The 13397-nt window shown below is 35.5% G+C and overlaps 2 protein-coding genes across 4 annotated transcripts; both read right to left on the minus strand.

Moving 5' to 3' along the window:
- LOC18593865 (NAC domain-containing protein 72) lies at nucleotides 351–2102 on the minus strand. The gene is made up of 3 exons (XM_007021266.2): nucleotides 1799–2102; nucleotides 1430–1698; nucleotides 351–1320 (listed from the first exon to the last, which is right to left on the minus strand). The coding sequence occupies exons 1-3, from the start codon at nucleotides 1977–1979 to the stop codon at nucleotides 739–741; spliced, it is 1032 nt and encodes a 343-aa protein (XP_007021328.2). The 5' UTR covers nucleotides 1980–2102; the 3' UTR covers nucleotides 351–738.
- Nucleotides 7819–11719, minus strand: LOC18593866 (ABC transporter G family member 9). 3 transcript variants are annotated; one of them, XM_018125022.1, is made up of 5 exons: nucleotides 11631–11719; nucleotides 11432–11509; nucleotides 10472–11264; nucleotides 8841–9160; nucleotides 7819–8628 (listed from the first exon to the last, which is right to left on the minus strand). In XM_018125022.1, the coding sequence occupies exons 2-5, from the start codon at nucleotides 11504–11506 to the stop codon at nucleotides 7960–7962; spliced, it is 1857 nt and encodes a 618-aa protein (XP_017980511.1). In that variant the 5' UTR covers nucleotides 11507–11509; nucleotides 11631–11719; the 3' UTR covers nucleotides 7819–7959. The 3 variants fall into 3 exon arrangements, with proteins under 3 accessions (XP_017980511.1, XP_017980509.1, XP_017980510.1); XM_018125020.1 differs by having other exon boundaries at nucleotides 11432–11528; nucleotides 11631–11717; XM_018125021.1 differs by lacking the exon at nucleotides 11631–11719 and having other exon boundaries at nucleotides 11432–11602.

Raw genomic sequence — 13397 nt, forward strand, 5'->3', positions numbered from 1 at the left:
GGCTAACTTGGATGAATATTAAATGAAGCTAGCTGATTTGCCTATTATTAATAATAAAACTCTACCCTATGACAGACATACAATTTGGGGTTTGATTTGCTACTGTTGATTGTGAATCATATAAACCTTAATTTATATTAATCTCTGGGCACAAGAATTTATTTCATATATATGTCTTAAATCATATAAACAAAAGGTCATCCCTTCTCTATTATTAATCACTGCAATAAAGATGTTAGCTACTATGTTTTTGTTTTAATGAAAAGCCTTTTAAAATTGTAATTGATCAATTTCTTACAAAATTGAAAAGGAGTCGATAAATAATATCAATGAAATGAAAAGACAGAACAGATTATGAAGATGCCAACGATGTTTATTAAATTTTTTTCGATATCGACAATATGGTACCGTGAATATACCTTATGAACATCGTGCTAGAAAATCACTTACTAAATTAAATTTTGGAAAATAACTTGAACAAAAGATTTTGAATTGTGTACAATGGATATCTACCATCTAAGCCAGTTGCCTTAAAAGAAGAAACAATGAGAGCAAAATTTCTAATTTTGCCCATATTTAATTTTTGCTATTTCCACAACTCTAGAGAGCTCCCCAATCTTCTCTTTCTTTAAGGTTGGCCCAAAAGAATTCCAAATATTTACACAAATTTCTGAAATTCCTCTCCTGTCCCTAGCCATTTCTCTTTCCTTTTCCTTTTTTTCTTTTTTTGGGTAGTGCTTATTGTCTAAACCCAAACCCACCCGGATGAGTCGGGTACCGGAACCCATACGGATCCATCGAGTTAGAGAAGTTCTGAGTCAAGACACTCGAGTTTTGTTGAAAAAACCCCGAGTTATCAGCTCGCTGGGTTCTGAGTCCGCTTTGTACCTCTTCGTCCACCGAGTTACCAATCTTATTTGTTGATGTGTCCATCTGGCATAGTGTAGGCTGCATTGTTGGGACATAGACGTCATTATTTCCGTAACCGGGGATCCCCTGACTCTGAGTCTGGGTTTGGCCGCTGGGTACCAACTCGCGCACCGAGTTAAGCCCTGCAAGACTCGCCCAATCTAAATTCCCACTACCCAGATTGTGGAACCCTGTTTTCGCATCGTTTTGAAGCGTTTTCAACGAGTTCATACGTGGCAAACCAAAGTAACGATCGTCTAACTCGGGAAATGATTCGAGCATGTCATCGAGTTGGGAAGAAGAAGAAGAAGAAGAGCCATTGTTGCTATGCTCTTTGCTTGCAACGCTCGACAATGGTTTTTGAGCACTCGAATTCTTCTTGTATATTCGACATAAAACCCAATCATCCAACTGCAACAAATATATAAAACAAACCAATCAACCAAGAATTCTCAATAGTAAATTCAGACAAATTAGTAGTTCTAAAAGTTAGCTGAGGGAAGAGAAACAAATATCTTACCTTGGAGCTTCCATTTTTACGGGAAGCTTCGATGAGTCGATACTCATGCATAATCCAATTCGTTTTAGTCCCTTTGGGTGCTTTCCCAACGTAAAAAACCAGAGCTTTCTTGATACCAACTTTACGGCCTTCGGTTGTGATAACTTTGTCAGTGCCGGTGGCCTTCCAGTACCCTGTACCAGCGACTCTATTGGGTCGTGATCCGTTGGGATACTTCCTGTCTCTAGGACTGAAAAAGTACCATTCTTTCTCACCAAATATAGCCTTGCCTATATCAAGCAATTGACATTGATCAGCAAATACAATCTTTAAACACGGAAAATACAAAAGCAAAAAAGTTGACCCTTTTGTCGGAATAGATGAACTCACTTGGTAAAACCCAAGGATCAAACTTGTACAAATCGATTTCTCCAATGATTTGTAGAGAAAAATGATGCCCAGCAACTTGCCTGCACAGATACTGCACCAGAAGCTCTTCATCAGTTGGGTAGAACCGAAAACCTGGTGGCAAGCTCAATTGAGCCAATGGGTCTGTCTCTGGCACCCCCATGATCAATTCTTCCAATTCAATAAGACAGCTAAGAGTTAGCCAAGGGAGAAAATGGAATAGTATAAAGATTTTATTCTTCTTTTTCTTTTCTTTTTTTTTTTCTTTGTTGAAGGAAATGGGAGGTATTTAAATAGAAAGGGTGCGGAATGGATAGACAGTATTAAAGAGAGAGAGAGAGAGAGAGAGATAAGTACGGTCGTCCTTGTCTGACTGTTAGCTAAAAGGACCCACTCAATGTTTATCACCGTTAAAGAGTGACACGTGCCCTAATCATGCGGCCGACCTTATCCGACCAAGAGGGTGCATGAACCGTCACGAAAATTTACAGCAGTGAGTCATCAATTTTTTAGACACGTGTCGATTTTTCACCCGTTTTTTCTAGAACCCCCATATCTCCAATAGGTGGTACCAAAATTTCCGTGAACCCCACAAAAAAAAAGTAATAAAAAAAATATAATGGGATTTGGGACCCCTCTCTCTCGCGCCCTTTGTTACTGAGAAGTTTAACGTTTTTCACACTATTTGCAACGGAAGGGGCCACGTTGGCTGATGTCGGACTCGTGCGCACACCTGTGTGAGAGTTAGGCTGGAATTGGGTATGATTGAGGGGGAAAAAGAGGAAGAATAAAAGGTGTATGGTCTTATTGAGTGACACGTTTACTTGATTTCTTTGCTTTGAGTGGTTTTCTCGTCTTTATGTATGGTTTGGTTGGATTAGGGGTTTCTTTCACTCAAGAACTTCTATGGACTAGCTTACAAGTTTTTATGCATGACATGGAGTTTGGATCATTAAAAAAAAGTTTAATTTGTTAATCTAATGTAGGTCAAACTTTTTTTTAGTGGTTTTCGTAAAAACAACTCGATTCTTCTTTTTTCTTAATTAACGAATTAGATGCTATGAAATTGATTGATTTTTTTGATTTTATATCAAAATTGATGAAATACGAATGAGACCATTTGGCATTTCATTTCTAATCACTAAATTCGTTCGTTGATTCTTCAGTAACAATCAATTCGAATTCTAAGCTCTACTTAATTTCATTTAAATTTTGTCTTGATCATAAATAAATCACGAAAGTTCGAGTCAACTTCAACATCAATCAATTCAAACCTCTATTTAATTTCACTGAAACTTCATCCTAGTCATGAACAAACCATTTAAGTTCGAATTCGTAAGTACAGTAAATTATTTTATAAAGACTCGCTTTCATTACGACTTTCATTCATCTAACTAAAAATTTATACCATCAAATAATAAAAATTTAAAATTGACATAATTATTGATAAAGACATAACACGTGAACTCGAATTGCCATGAATATTCAAAATCGAGTTCTCTTTCCCTTCTCTTTCCTTTTTCGTTCTTTTTTCCTTCTTGTCTCTCTTAAAATTTTGCATACGTGGAAGGCTTCTAGCTTAAGAGAAGAAAAACGAAAGTGAGGAAAGAGATATGGCATAGAATTTTGAAGTGTTTGGTGGGTCAAAGGGGCACGTAAGGTGGGGTTTAGTTCACATACACATAAGAAGTGACATGTGGTTTTTGATGAGAGCAATGGATTTTGACAAAGCCACTACAATTCCAAATCCAAAGCGTTTATTGTCAAATAATAAAGTTATGTTATTTAGTTTAAAAGTTTTATTATCGACGTATTTCCATATTACCATATTAATAGTGTTAGAGTCAAGATTTCATATTTGGAAAGAATTGAACAAAAAGTGGGTCAATGGTGAGATTTTGAGCCAACGGAGTTAAGACTGTAATAAGTTTTATTGTAGTTTTTAAATCTATTAAAATTAATTATTGACTAATTATTGTGAGACATCTCATCTAATAAAAAATTATTATAAAAACAAAACAATAAAATTTTTAAAAAATTAAGAGTATATTATGAAATTTTAGAATTTTTAGAGAGCGGGCTCCTACTAGCCTTCCATTCCCTCCGTCACTAAACATTAGTGTATTTTACATAAAATTTATTTTAAATTTAATAGGATTACAGGGCAAATTTCAACATAAAAATGGGTTTGGACTTGTTTTATGCCACGTGCAGATAAATATTGTGTTCGTGAGAATGAGAATTGGATTAATATTCTCTGGTAAAAGATTGCAGCTGTTATGGTCATGGAGTTTGGAGATTCTTGGGCACCTACCATCAAATTGGGTTTTCTTTCTTCAATTCTTCTCTACACACGTAGAATGATAGATGTCTTTCTTAAAAGGCACAAAATTAAAAATCAAAAGGGCTGCTTTTGAATTCAAGTCCCTTCTCTGTGTGTATAATTCTTGATGACAAGAAAAGGGAGTCTCTTTTTGGGGTTTGGCAGGATATGGGGGGCTTTGTTTCTTTGTTTTGTTTTTTGAGCTGCAAATTGAAAGAAAGAAAGCAAAAAAAAGGGGTTTCTTTCTTTGCTCTTAGCCAAACACAGCTTTACAAATGGTACTTTGATTAGTGAGTTTAGAAAACAACAACGAGCTACCTCTTTTTTTCCATGATTTTGACATGCTGGAAGGGGAATGTTCAGTTTCAATACAAGACGGGATAAGTCTTGAACATATAAGTAAAGACATTAACAGTTAATTAATTCTTCGTTGACATGGGACCTCTTATAAGAAGTATTAAGATTGAGGTAGATGCAAGATCAAAGTGGTTTCCTCTTTTTTGTGAATAAAAGAACAAGGATGTTGCATAATTGAGTGAAGTTTAATGTTATGGATTCCATATTAATAAAAAATTATGAAAAAAATCTTGAGCTTATAAGTAAAAACTTTCCTCTATCTACTGTATATGTTTTTTGAGTTGAAAACATGAAATCGTGACATTACGTCGTAATATTAATGATATGAAATATCCGTTTCATTTGAATCTTTTTAACGTGTGATGTAAAAGACATTATATATGTTGAGTCAATCCTCCCGTGCAAATTTTATTAAATTTTTTTCATATTCGATCTGAAAATCAAAATCAAAATCAATAATAAGAAATTTTGATGGCTACTAGCTTAAAACCCTAATTTAGTAAGAGTCCAAGTGTGTGCTAACTACTCCTCTGAAACTATATGAACAGCTTACTAATTTGGGTCCAGTCATGGCCGTCATAGTTACATATTCAATTCAGTTTAGAAAATTAGAAGTGGGTTTTCTGTTGTTTTTCATTTCTTAATTTGGAAAAGTAGGGATTAGAAGAAATAGTTGTAGCTTGCTTTGACAAAAAACAATTTGAACGAAGAAAATTATTTAGAGAAAATCAATGGCCAAGAAAAATAAAACCATCAAATGCAATTGTTGAATTGTTGAATTCAATTGTCAGTTTGAATAAAGAAAAGTAAAAATACAAAAGATTTTATGCACGTGAAAAATGCATTAGACAGGATTTTTCAATGTTTTAAGTCCACTACTGACAACCTGTCCACTGATTTTAAAGAGCAGAGCAGCCCTTATGTGAATTTTTCTTGCTAATATTCTAATCGCTGATGTGGTTTAAATTTATTTTTTTTAGATTAGGAAGCCAGAAAAAAATAATTTAGATTTCCATTTTAAGCATAGAGGGTAATAAAAATCCAAAAATTGAGTCGAAAAAAATTGTCTGATTAAAATTGAATCGTTATAAGATTATCTCTTATCGTCTAACTTAATTAACCGAATTGTATTATCTTGGTTCGGAAAATCCATGGTTTTTGGTTAAAAAATAATAATTTTTTTTACTGTTTCTAAGTCAAATACAAGATTCTTCTAAAGGCAATATAGTAATATGAAAAATATTATTTTTTATTAAAACAAGGCGGTTGGTGTTTCACATGAATCTGCATCTCTACCATTTTGACTTCACCTGGCCTAAATGTCAGCTGCATGAGCCTGCAACAAGTGCTTGGAAGCCATAATCTTGGACTTGAATTGTCTGCCCAAGACCAGAGAACCTAGTAAGTTTTGAAACCTTCATCTTGATGGATTGAATTTTGGGTTTAATTATAATGTCATGTGAAGCTACTTGGAACATTAATAAGTATATCAATGTTAGTCTGCATATGCTAAATGTGTATGATACATAGTCAACTATACTAATATATTTTTCAACTTATTTTATTTCATAATCTTTAATGAGCAATTTATAAATGAGAAAAATCCCACTCTTATGCTTATCTTATAAGTCAAAAATTAAAAAAAAAATCTAATTTTCTTTCGGTTTAAGTAAAAAAAAAATACGAGAGCGTGACGAATAAATATTTTATTTAAATATTCAAATTGACCAACAAAACATAGTGATTTCCCATGGAAGTAAATAAAATTTGTACCTTTTTCTACAAGTTTCTATGGAAATTGCACTGCACAATTTGGCTAAAAGCCAAGACACAAGGGAGAAAGGTCTAGCCGCCTAGCCAGCCCAAAACCAATCAACTATGGGATTAAAAAATCCTGAGTAAAATTTAGTCAAGATAACCACAATGTTTGGGCTCCCACATGTCTTGTGCATGTCCCCTTTGGAGGTTTCTTCCATGAACCTTCCACACTCGATAAATTGCTGACAGCAGAAGATGATATCAGTGTATATCAGACAAACTCTGATTTCAGTCACAATCTGTAGCCAATCTTCTTTCATCTTTTTTTTTTCTTTCTTATGGTAAGCTTTTGACAAATCCCAAAATCATTCCAAGATACTCAGACTGAAAATTCAACTGAGTATCCATAAATCATAAATATGAATGCTAGCTAGCTTCACGCCTTGCAGCCTGCCCAAGCCAGAAAAATGATGGCAGCTAAGAACACATTACATCATGGTTTGCCTGTTGGTTTTTCAATGGTGTGATGATGCATTTTATTGTGTTTCACACCTTTCTTGCTGTCCCATTTCTGGAATATGGAAGGTTAGGCAGCTGCCCAATAAGCATAAAGGTTTTAATATATTGGTTAAAACAAATCTTTGCCCAATCTAAAAATCAATATTTTAATAGTCAATGTTCTTCATTGAGTCATTTCTGATCAGTTTCTGGATTGACTGTAGAAAGAAATTACTTTAATTCCACATCAGTTAGCTAAGACTCTGATAAGAAATTGGAAAAGTTGGAAGGATGGGGGAAACAATGTGATCAAGTATGTCACCAATATGCAACTAGGCAGGACTGGCCAGAAGTTTTGGAATTTGTTTTTGATAAGAACGAAGTTTGATAATAAGGATAGGGACGCAATGTAGACATGATTCAAGCTAAAGTTTTTGACATGCCAACTGACAACCAACTTACAGCAATTAGGATTATGATGTGTGACTTTGACCCAAAAACATAAATTTGAGAGAACCGTGAACCAAAATTCCATACAAAACCCTGTCGCATGCTGTCCTTTCTGTAATCTCATATACTGGTGGCCAAAACATATGGCACAACAAATAAATCAAAGAGACAAATTAACAATGACTCAGGCCTGCCTGTACTGCCACAATCAAGACACAATCACATGGCCTTGTTTCAGGGTTTAGCTAAGGCATTTGCCAAATTTGTTCACCAGGAGGCCAACAATTGGAGAATTGTGAACTAAGAGATTCAAGTTCTGTGGATGTCACGGGAAACAGCTAATTCAGCTAGAGCTGGAATGATCTCCACCATAAAAAGATCATGGTGTCCAATCTAACTACGGTCTTACTAGAGCAAGCTCTTGGCAGTAGGGATCAATTTATTTGGCCATAAATGACATTGCGTATTATCAGTTGAGGTTCAAGGAGTTAGGTTGATACAATGACAAGACAGTTTAGGCCTTAACCACCAAAACTAGATGGGGGGGTCAAGTAATTTAATTAGGATAAAATAAGCACAGAGCATATAATTGAAAATCTTAAAGTTGTTAAAACAATGGAAGGGTATAAAATTTTACTCTAGCTTTACTTGTCATCCATACAGTATACAAGCCAATAAAATGAAAAACAAAAATGAAGGAAATGGCATCTCTAATTTGATTCATATGCTTGGTTTATGCATAATGTAATATGTTAAGCTACTCCTTTAATTTTTTGGTCACCCCAATTCTCATGAGGGCCAAATAAGCAATCATCCGGTATACCACAAGCATTATGGCTAGGGCAACAGCAGAGAGAAGTTGACCATCGAGGTTCATATTTTTTATCGTTGGAAAATCTCCAACCAAGCAAACTTTTCCAGGATCATCACAAGGGTAAGTTTCATTTGGCTTGTATTGAGACCCCAAGACGAGTTTGTATGTGTGATGGCTGATAGAAATGTATTTGATCCATGATATGAAAGGAGGGACATGTTGAATATAGAACCCACCAGCAAGTAAGAAAGTGAGTATGACCACTGAGCCGAGTATGGTTGCTGATTTAAGCTCCATTACCAAGGCACCAAGGGCTAGCCCTAGGCTTTGAGAGACAAGGACACAAAAAAGAAGGGCAAATAAGGTATGCAGGAAATTTCCTGCTGTGGGTTTAAGTCCTGCCATCCAATATGTTATTGTAACAAAAGCAGTGGGAAGTATAAGTTCCATGGGGAGATCAGCAATGGTTCTTGACATGAAGTATGAGGAAAGCCTGTACATGCCTGAAGACCGTTCTTTTTCGAGCATCATACGTTCCTGAGGGAAGGTGAAAATTGCTTGAAATAGAGGGAAGAAGCCCCAAAATCCAGAAGAAAAGAAGAGGAGTCCAATCTGCATGTTTCCAAATTAACCATTCTATATCATAAATCATATCAAAAATTAAAACCATCCAATGCTGATGTTGAGCTAAAAGCTAATTTCTGTCAGTCCATTCCTGTTAACAGCTTTCTAATTTCAATGTGAATTGTATAGTTTGCACAGTCATTTAAAGAAAAGCAAGCTGAATTTAATGGAATGAAAGTGCTTGGAAGATGTTAATTTACTTGGTCTTGCAAGTGCACAATATCAGATTGCCACCACATTAATCCTACAAGGACAGCTACCACCAGGACCTGAGCTATGTTGAGACCAGAGAATGACTCATGCTTCCTTTCCTTTACTCCTCTTTGTAGCAATACAGTGAACTGTTGCCGCCAAGTTGTAGCCCACCGTACAAACTTCTTGTTTTCCAATTGATCAGGAGGGCGATGCCTGACTTCTTGAAGCTCATCCTTTAATTTCTCAGCAATGTTGCTCTTGTAGGCAGCAATTAATGCTTTCTTCACCACGGTTTGCTCCTCTCGTGATTCATTCGATGAAACACCTACATTGTATATTGCAAAAGCAGCATAACACGATTTGATTTTCTGATCTGTGCTTAAATTAATAACCTTATTGAGTAAGTAATGCTCATGCATGGAAATTTAACATAAAGAATTTAAGTGCTTGACTGCTTGTATATATTTGAGTAACTGCAATGCCACAGTCACATCCACTGCTACATTCTACATTTTCTTTCCTTTTGCAGAATGAATGCAGTGGCCATATATATTTGTAATTTAACAAAATTATGTTCATATATCGTGTAACGATATCAAACTAATTAAAGGGGATGATGTTTCTACCAATTTGACTCATATTATTTGGGATGTTATTTCTATGCATCATCATTCTGTCATTTCCTATTTATGATAATTTACTCCGTATGAATAGATACATTAGTTTCAAAGATACAAAATCTTGCATGGACTGAAGCAACCTAGGACAGAGTGAATATTAAATCAGATAGGTAACTAACATAAACAGGCATTGGGATTAGATCAGAAAAGCTGGAGTGATGATATATCAGAAAAAGTAGCTGTAGTCAATATTAATGGAAGGTAGAGTTAGAGACCATGCAGGGAAACTTGAAGCTGGAAAATAATCTGATATATGAATTAATGAACATATCGATGGCATTTTAAAAGAATAAAAGCAGACCTGTTATATTTAAGACTCGGCAAAGATATTGCTTGAAGTGTTAGACAGTTAAGAGAGACTTTAATAAGGAAAAGAAACAGAATCATAAATGAATACAGAGAAATTTTAATGCTTCCTTTTTTCTTCTGTTGGGAATCATTCCCAATGCATTCATTAGGTTTCCCAGGCATTCCAAGATTGCTTTTCACCTGGATGAATTCCTCAGACATTAAACCCTGCATTGTGAACTATGTTTTCTACATGTTTCCCCATTAAGAAATGCTCCCAAGCCCAACTCCCAAGCCATTCCATTAAATAGAGCGATTGACTCAAAATGAAAGCCTTAAAATTTATTATCCTTATCTATACCACACACCATCTCGGTACTAAAGTCCATTAAATTTCAATGCAATTTGTACAGGATTTACCAAAGACGCATGCAAAATTTCCCTACACAAACATTTCTTTAAAAGTGTACGACAAAGTACAACAAAATACCTTGAATTTTTTTAAAAGAATTTTTTCTTATATTTGAAGAATCAAACCTTGCTATCCATGTCGGTCGAATATATGTCAAGCACAAATACTTCATAAAAAATGAAGCAGTGGAGTAAACACATAAGCTTAAACACTTGTTAAATGAGATCAATGTGCAATAATTCAGATGAACACATACCATTTGCAAGATCGAGGAGGAAATCTGAAGGGTTCATGGCAACTAATGGGGCATATCCGATGCTGGAAAAATAATCCATGGCAGCCGATCCTTGTCCATAATACAAAGGGTTACCTTCTGATAGTAGCAAAACCTTATGAAACATGTAGAACAGCCTACTTGATGGCTGGTGTATCGTCAGCACAACTGTTCTTCCACCTTTGGCAACCTCCAACAATGTTGACACAATCCTTTGAGCTGTAGTCGAATCCAGACCCGATGTAGGCTCATCCAAGAACAACAAGCTCGGGTTTATAAGCATCTCTTGCCCTATACTAACCCTTTTCCTCTCCCCTCCCGAAACTCCTCTCAGAAGAGGACCTCCAATGATGCTGTGTTTGCACTTAGTTAGCCCTAGTTGAGTGATCACAGCTTCAGCATGCATGATCTTCTCTTCTTCACCAAAAGTATTAGGTAACCGAAGAAGGGCAGTGAATACAAGGGTTTCGGACACTGTCAAGTGAGGGTAGAGAACATCATCTTGAGTAACAAAACCGGTATTTCGCTTCGTTGCATTTGAGAAAGGCTTGCCATTGTAAGTTATGGTTCCATTGAGCAGCCCTCCCAGGCGGCCTCCTAATGCAGTCAATAGAGTCGTTTTGCCACTGCCTGATGGACCTAGCATGGCTAACATCTCCCCAGGGTGAACCGTACCGGTGATCCCATTTAAGATCACTTTCTCTTCTGACCCCGAATTCTTTCGAAAGAAATTACCTTGTTTTCCAAGCTTGATTGTATAGGCAACATCAACAAACTGTAAATTAAAGCAACAGCACATTACTATGCTTACAAAATTGTATAGCAAACCACTTTTTCTCCATAGCTTGGCAAGAATAGACTGAAGAACCATCAAAACCATGCATATAAAAAGCTCAATATCATCCAATTTACTCAACACAAACACTGCTATAAAACCCATACCTCTAATATAACAGGTTGATTTGTATTCTCGAAGATGGCAGTGGCTTCAGCCTTCCTTTGAGCTTCAATGTCCATTTCCTGCTCCATTGTTATCAACCTAGATAAGCTCCATCAAAACCACAAGGAGAGTTGCTATGTGCATGTATATGAGAAAGAAGAAAAAAAAAAGAAAAACCTAAAAAGAAAGAGAGAGATGAACAGCATAAGTGAAGATGGCTGAGTGTTAGAAGTGTTCACGGCTTCTTGTTGTTGGGTTACCTTCAAATTCTGGTTTCTTACCTTCCCTTAACTTGCACAACTAATGTTTTTCTTTTATATGCAATTAACCATCTAAAAGAAAAACCCTAATCCCTAAAACTTATATACTATTAACCATCTAAAGGTAGCAGTTTGTTCATGGTCTATAAAATACTAGTAATTAATTAACGATCAAAGGTTACAATCAACCAACTTTTTAGTTAGGCAATACATTACTTAGTTTGTTCTATTCAAGTAGGTTGGGGAAATTAGGCAGTATATTATTTTGGGTTTAATGCCATAGGTAGTTGCCCAGCTACTCTGTAATTATTTTATTAACAATCGAAAAAATTAAGTACAGTAGGGAGAGGGATATAAACCGAACCTCCAGAATTACATGAGATTGAAAAGAGTTAAGAAAAACACTTAGTGAGAAAAATGTAATTTTATGTGCATATTTGTGAATGCAAACATAAAAGTGAAACACTTTCCTGTTACAAGAGTTTAAATAATTACTAAAGGAAAAAGAGTAACAATAAATTAACAGTACTACTCCTTTACATTTTTTTGAATCGTATATAAGGTAAATTTAATTTATCTAACCTAAGAATTCCTTTAAGCTTACCCTCTGCTTGTGCAAATACCTATAGGTTTTGATGCGTATGCCCCTAGTTGGAAAGATGGTTTGTAGCCTGGTTCCCTTCTCTGTGAATATGTGAAATCCAGAAAGATATAGCACTCAAGCATTTTCGAATGGAGGCGAACAAATATCAAGTCTGAGATGAGCCCTGATGGCCTTCTGGTATCATCTGTACAACTACCTTTGCGTCCATTTCTATTCAAATACTAGCCACATTGTATTCAATACATAATAGCAAGCCTCGATGTAATGCCATTAATTCTACTTGTAACGAGTTAGTAGGTCCAAAATTTTCAGAAAACTCAAAAATCATATTACTTGTATGATCCTGAAGTAGTCCCCCACCTGCAGCATTTTGAAAGGCATCTTTAGAGCTACCATCGACATTCAACTTTAACTCACCTATCAATGGTTTATGCTAGAGTATTAATTTAGGAGTGATTGATATTTAACGTTCGAAATGTAATCCCCACATCTGTGCTATCTGAAAGTCTCCCTTCCATTGCCAACTTTGAAATTGCCTCCCACAAAATAATTATATTAATATTAGTAAAATTATATTTTTATTTTCAAGGTTCATTTGGTGGGTAGGTTTAGAATTAATTAGATAATAAATAAAGGATTATTATTGTAACACCCCACCCTAGATGTTGATTTAATGAAAATATTTTGATCAATTAAGGCGAATTGTGGATGTTGGTAATGTGAGAAGATATGTGGAAGTGATGTCGTAACGTGCGAGTCTGGTAACTCGACCGCTAGACGTGATGAAAAACTCTATAATTAGGAGTCGCCCTTAATATTTTTCTAAGTACGATTGATCACCTATTGACTCGATTCTAATCGGTGGAGTCTTAATTAGATTTAAGCCCGTCGAAAGAATCTTAAACTGGTCTACGTTTTTGTAGATCTAGGTTCGGGAGTACGGTTACGCCCTGGGAAGGATTAGCACCCCCGAGACACCCGTTCCATGAACGGTACCATTTTTAGATTATCCTATTGGGTTTTAATCTTTAAATTCATTATATTCCCTTAGCTATAATTTGCTTATTGTATCTCCAATTTTATTAAATTATTTTATTTGACTCT

The sequence above is a fragment of the Theobroma cacao genome, chromosome 7 (genome assembly GCF_000208745.1).
Source record: "Theobroma cacao cultivar B97-61/B2 chromosome 7, Criollo_cocoa_genome_V2, whole genome shotgun sequence".
Taxonomy (NCBI): domain Eukaryota; kingdom Viridiplantae; phylum Streptophyta; class Magnoliopsida; order Malvales; family Malvaceae; genus Theobroma; species Theobroma cacao.